The sequence below is a fragment of the Pterocles gutturalis genome, unplaced genomic scaffold (genome assembly GCF_000699245.1).
Source record: "Pterocles gutturalis isolate BGI_N339 unplaced genomic scaffold, ASM69924v1 scaffold46254, whole genome shotgun sequence".
Taxonomy (NCBI): domain Eukaryota; kingdom Metazoa; phylum Chordata; class Aves; order Pterocliformes; family Pteroclidae; genus Pterocles; species Pterocles gutturalis.
This window is the reverse complement of record NW_010129789.1, coordinates 292-6,267: the sequence shown is the minus strand read 5'-3', so window position 1 is coordinate 6,267 and position 5,976 is coordinate 292. Positions and strand designations below refer to the sequence as shown.

Here is a 5,976-nt window from a genome sequence, read left to right as displayed (position 1 = left end):
AGGCGGACAATGAGTTTAACGCTTTGCCCGCCTCGCGTTGCATGCTGGGAAATGCAGTCCCCCCCTCACCGCCCCTCCGCCGCCATGTTTCCCTTCAGCCTTGCCTGCACCCCCGCCGGGCCGGGGGGAGAGCGGGTAAAACTGGGAAAGATGAGGGAAACAGGGCACGATCTCATGAGGTAACCGGGCCTCGGTGAGCCGGAGAACCCTTCCCGGGTTATTTCTCTTCAAATGAGGTCTTTGTGAGAACAAGAAACGGAAAACAAAGAACCTCTGCAGCCCTGGCTCGTGTCCTCCACCTGCAATAAACGGTTATTTACCCTGATGCTGCTGTTTGCCTTAAAAATGGACACACAGCCAGCTTCTCAGAGGACCCGCTGCCCCGCTGCACCTTCTCCCTGCCCACGGTGACAGGGCAGGACGGAGGCAGCGGTGGCAGTGCTGTGGAAAGGAGGGGAGCCCTAGCCCGGGTTGTCCCTCAGGCCTGCCCGGCTGGGGACACAATCCCAGCCCCAAAACGCACCCTCCCATTGTACAGGGGGATAAATGCTCGGGACACGCAGTGTGGCTCCAGCAGGCCATGTGTCTTCTCCTCACGTGAGGGTTCTCCCAGATCGCCATCACCCCCACACCGCTGCCCTCTTCCAGCCTGGAGAGGCTCAGGCTGTGCCCTCACTCCACTCTCCAGTCAGCCCTGCCCTCTCCCTGAACATTTTCCTTTCAAGGGACAGTTTTTAGAGTTCTACCTGATTAATTACCACCACCATTAGCAGCTCCACCCCGAGTTCCCGGGTGTGGGGTGGCTACGTCCCCTGCTGCCCACCACCCAGCAGCCCACCCTGAGGCAAAGCGAGCCATTGCAGCGCTGCCCGAAGACCAGCACGGGCAGCCAGAGCATCTTCCCTGCCCCTCTCCTGCTCGTTTGTGGGCATTCTGAATGCCTGCAGGGACACGTGGGACACCGTCACTCTGAGATCTGGCCAGGATACCAGCATGCAGACACCCCCAAGCAGGACAACACATCTTTAATGTTCCAAAGGACTCAGCAGGAGGACATGCAGCAACATGCAGTGGGGATCCAGCCCAGGCAGAGCTGCAGCGAGTTTGCAACGTGATGCTGTGCCATTCCCATGCCTCTTGCCTGCTCAGCCAGCCAAGGGCATGGGGCAGGGGACAGACGGGGTCTGACCCCCTCAGGCACACAGCTGGATGTAGGTTTCCTGTGACCAGAGCCAAAAGTATGGGAAGACCTTCTCAGTGAAGGAGGCTTTGAACTGCAAGATCTGCATCATGTTATCTGCATTGTAGAAGGTCACTTGGCCCGCTTCATAGTCCAGGTGGACCCTGATCCGCTGGGGCTCTTCCTTCAGTGTCAACGGGGCGGGGGCCATGTGGAGCGCCCGGTACTGGCGATCCCAGTCCAGCCGCAGGGCCCAGATCTTCCCCATGGCCATGCTGAGCGAGTCCTTCCTCCGCACGGACTCCACAGCCACCCCCACGGCCCAGCTGCCCCCATCCCCTACCTCCAGCTCCCAGTAATGCCTCCCAGCTGTGAAGCCCTGGGAGCCCAGGACGCTGGGGCTGCCCGTGAATCTCTTGGGGTTGTCGGGGAGGTTTTGCTGTCCATCTCCCAGCCGCACAGTCTTGTGGTCCTTCGAGAGGATCAGGTACGGGCTCATCGTCTCTGGGTCCAGCGTCACCTTCACTAGTGCACGACAGAGAGAAGCGTCAGTCCGTTCCCCACTGAGGAGCAAACCAGGACCTCTCCCTCCTCTTCCACAGGGCTGGGACGTGTCCTGTGAGCACAGCGGGCACTCGTGCCCCATGAGCACACACACGCAGCACCCGCAGCCCCTTGGCCAGCACGGGACACGGGGCACTCGTTGCCCTCCACGCCAGGACCCACGAGTGAAGCAACGCTACCCAAAGCAGGACTGAGCCAGGCAGCATCCCCACACGCAGGGGACAGACACGATGGACTTCGCTAAACCTGCTTTGCTAATCCTGTGCTGGATATCGCTGGATCTAAGTGTGATGGGGCTGCAGCCAGGCTGGGCTGTTGTGAGGAAGAATCGCCTGCAAGGCAGCACTGGGGCCGGGCCAGTTCCTGCTCCAGCGACAAGGGGGACAAACACTCACCAAAGGGAACACCAGCTCCTAACCCTGCTCAGCAGAGTAACCAGGCGATCTCACCGCAGAGCCAGAGCCACTCGTTCATGTGGGATGTTCTGCTGCCATCCCGCGGCCATCCCACAAGGCCACAGAGGTGTCACCGCGCAGTGCCACCACCCCCGGCCCTCTGCTAAGCCTTCTCCTCCGGGGCCCGGCTCACAGTAGGGACTGCAGCGTGGGGAAAACTGAGGCACGCCTGTCCTGTGCGTCAGGTCCCTCATCCCAAAAACTGAGAGGGCAGAGACGGGCCTCAGCGCAAACAGCTCCAGCCAGCCCCAAGCCCTGCGATGCTGCCAGGACTGCGTGGACCCTGGGCATCTGCAAAGGCATCTCTGATCTGGCCTAAAAGCTGGCTCAAAATCCGAATGGCCTCTTTGCTTAACTAGTCACAGCCTTACTCATCGCAGTGAAAGAAGGTAAAGTCTCCAGAGACAGGGAGGCTGAGGACCTCGTGCAGCCCTGGCCCTCATTTGGGGCTAGAGGACAGCATCGTTGGGGACAGCATCCCCTGGCATGGGGACTGACCTGGATTTTTATAGCAGGCCTAGTCAAAACAAAGGGACCGGGTTTTACACGGACCCTGGATTTAGATGTCGTGGTGTGAGCCCATCTCTACCTCAAGGACGTAAGCAAGCTCATTCTGGAAAGCTTTTCGCCCTCATTTGTACCCACCAGCTCCAGAAGCTTACCCCTTTCTCTGTCCATCTCGCTCAGCAGGTTCACTAGAGGAAGGAAAGAAGGCGCATGAGTCTCTCTCCTCTGTGGCATCTTTCCTGCTCCCCATGAGGACAGCGAGCCAGACATGGAGCCCACCCCACAGCCCCAAGCTCCAGCAAAGCCCCTCTCGGACACGGGTCCCGACCGGAGCAGGGGTATTTGGCTCCCAAACTGCAGGCGGGGACACCAGGGAGTGAGAATCTCCCGCTGCAGCCCAGCCCGGGGAAGCACAGCACGGAGACAGAAGTGCCCGGTGCTCCGGGGCAGCAGCTACGCAGCAAGGCATCGCTTGCCACTTCTTTGTTTTACCTTTGAATTTGGCCACCGCATCCACGACCAGCTGGCTGGTCTCAGACAGGCTCCTAACGGTCCTCTGCAGCTCCGGGGAAACTGGCTCCGGGATCGGTGCCTTTGCCGCCTCGCAGCTGAGGGGGAAACAACACGGAGAGGAGCCCTGACTCCAGCAGTCAGCCAGCACCCAGGGCCTGGAGGGAAATGGGGGGAAAATCCTCCACAGCAACAGAACCTGGGGGGCTGCGTCCCAGCTACCGGTGCAGGAACCCCGTTTTTAACAGAGGTGCAGCGACCTCTGGTTCCAGATAACTGAACCACATCAAATCCCAAATATTCAGCAGGGCAAAGCCATCTCCCTCCCCGCGGCTGATGCTCAGCTGTCTGCAGCGTTTCCAAACCTCTGCCCAAACGGACAGTGACGCTGAGCCCATTTCGTACCTGCTCAGGGTTTTCCCAACATCCTGGAAGAGAAAAAATGCCAGGTCAGCTCTGGCACTGCCGAGAAGGACCGCGGTCCCCGGGGCAGTGGGTTACGGTCGCTCCCCTGCATGAAGCAGGGTGATGGGGACTCATGGGGGGTGTCACACCACTCTCCTGGGGACTCTCCAGTGACTTGCTGACCCAAATCTTCCCCTTCCCTCAGCTCCCAGCAGCCACACCGCGGTGTCACAGCCTGGCCGCTGGCACCGTGCTGCCCTTCGCTCCCAGGCTCTGGGCGGCACGGGCACCAGGGTGCACCAGTTGAAGAGGTTGATGTGGTTACTTGCAGGGCTGGAACATCTCAGAACTGATAATAAAAATGGGTCACAGCACAGAAACGGGTAACTTGTCGGCCTTAACTTGTCCACTGGACTAAGGCACCTGCAGAATGTCCACACAACCCTAAAATTCAGGCCGAGATAAAGGGTGTAACTAGTTGGAGGGCATATCTCATAAACTTTAGATACGAGGGAAAACAATGATGAGAAGTCTGCAGTGTAAAACAGGCACAACTTCATCTTCGCTACGTAAAATTTCAAGAGTCTACCTAGTATTAAATTATATCAGCTCCACCAAGGTCACTGCTTAGAGAGTGGCTGCCAAACACGGTCCTTTCTTTGTCTAGTCTTAACAAGCTGAACCCTTAATTTTCCCTTCTTAATTACCAGCAGCTCATTGTTCATTACCACTACCACTGTGTATTCCCTTTCCTATAATACATGAAAAGTTTTGGGTTTTTTTAAGCAAGAGAGAGAAAGATACCACACATGCTCACCACACCCAGTAGAGCCAGTCCTTTCCTTAATAACTGGAAGCCTACAGAATTTCATCTTTCCTAATTACCCTTTTTCTACCTGGTTTGACACAGTGTCTGACATTTAACTGTCTGATAATTTTACATTCAGAAGCGTACATCAGTTATCTCTGGTGTGAAGTTCAGCAACTTCCAACACCGTAGTTAGTGACAGCATCTCTAGTTACCCAGGTGGTTGGGGTACTACGGAGTGCGCACCTTCATGAACACTTGCAAGGCGTAATCTTAGTTTTACTTATTTTCAATGACTGAGAACCAGAGGGGGCCAGGCGGGTGCCCCCAGCCTCACCGAGGGGGTCACAGCGCCCGGCTGGGCAACGCAGCCTCACCATAAGGAATTCCACCACCGGCTGGTCACGTTTCTTCTCTATCTTGGCAATCAGCGTGTCCAGCAGGGATTTCCTCTCCGAAATGCTGGCGACGTATTCGCGGCGCTCCTTGGTGAGGTCCCCGTGCGCCCGGCTGAGCTGGGCCAGCAGGACGTCCTCCTGCTCCCGCAGGAACTGCCGCAGCTTCTCGAAGGTGTCCCGCAGCCTCTGCTGCTCCGAGGCCACCGTCCCCTGCAAGGCACCCGCCATGGCCCCTGAGCCATCCCCTCCTCCAGGAGCCTCCACATGGGCACAGGGATCCCCAGTGGTGCAAAGACAAGGGTGAGAGTCATGGGGAAAAGGAGAAGGGGTTTGGGGAGGAAAAGGTGGAAGAGTGGAGGTGGGAGAGTGGTGGGAAGTCTGGATGGTGGTGGACCCAAGCTGGCAGCGGAGTCTGAATGAGAGCAGGATGGAAGGAGGATAGATGGGAAGGATGGAGAGGCAGAGAGAAAATAGCGTTGTTATGAAAAAATAGATAAATATATACAGGGAGAGGGAAAGGAGAGACGCGCTCGTGAAGACAGGTGGGTCAGGAGGGCACGGCGTGTGCACGGAGAGAGGAACACGTACCAGCAGGATGTCGCTTTGCTGTTCTCCTTCAGGCGTAAATCCTTCTTTCTCCTTTTGCAGGAAAACCAAGTTGCTCTGGAGTGTCTCCTGGCAAGAGGAAAAAAAAATTTAAAAATCATATTTGGTGATTCGGGGGTTACGTTAGTGAGATGATGGCACCAACCAGCCCCTGTGGGGACAATACTGATCTGAGGGAAGAGCTCGGGGACAGCACCCACCTCCCTCCAAGCACCCATTGCAGAGAGGCTGGGGAGATCCCCCTGCGCAGCTGCTTTGGCCAGAAAAAAAATCTGGAATAGCTTCATGTGGAAACCCTGACACTTGTGTGGGTTTGGTTTTGTTGTTGTTGTTGTTTTATTTTTTAATTAGGAAAAACAACTTTTGGTGTTGGAAGTGGGATTTGTGGGCTGCAGTGGCACAGCAGCGCTGTGTCTCAGACACACTCCCTGAATTCCCTGGAGTATTAAAAAACCCCTTCTGCTCTTCCCGAGCGAGCTGCTGGGGTGGGACCCCAGCCCACATCTCAGCGGTGACTGTGTCCCCCTGCCTGGGGACATACGG

General features: G+C 56.8%; 1 protein-coding gene across 1 annotated transcript; it reads right to left on the bottom strand.

Moving 5' to 3' along the window:
• Positions 1–1,193: 1,193 nt before the first annotated feature.
• On the bottom strand, positions 1,194–5,055 carry LOC104466550 (tripartite motif-containing protein 10-like). The gene is made up of 5 exons (XM_010080001.1): positions 4,807–5,055; positions 3,622–3,644; positions 3,199–3,314; positions 2,862–2,894; positions 1,194–1,705 (listed from the first exon to the last, which is right to left on the bottom strand). Exons 1-5 carry the CDS (start codon positions 5,053–5,055, stop codon positions 1,194–1,196), a joined length of 933 nt encoding a protein of 310 aa, XP_010078303.1.
• Positions 5,056–5,976: the final 921 nt, after the last annotated feature.

What these genes read in the sequence shown, in the direction of transcription:
- LOC104466550 (XM_010080001.1), bottom strand. Translation starts at nt 5,055, where the DNA reads ATGGCGGGTGCCTTGCAGGGGACGGTGGCCTCGGAGCAGCAGAGGCTG. An exon ending in CGGTGGTGGAATTCCTTATG is followed by an intron (nt 3,645 to 4,806) that starts GTGAGGCTGCGT and finishes TTTCTCTTCCAG; the next exon opens with GATGTTGGGAAAACCCTGAG. An exon ending in GTTGGGAAAACCCTGAGCAG is followed by an intron (nt 3,315 to 3,621) that starts GTACGAAATGGG and finishes TTTCCCCCTCAG; the next exon opens with CTGCGAGGCGGCAAAGGCAC.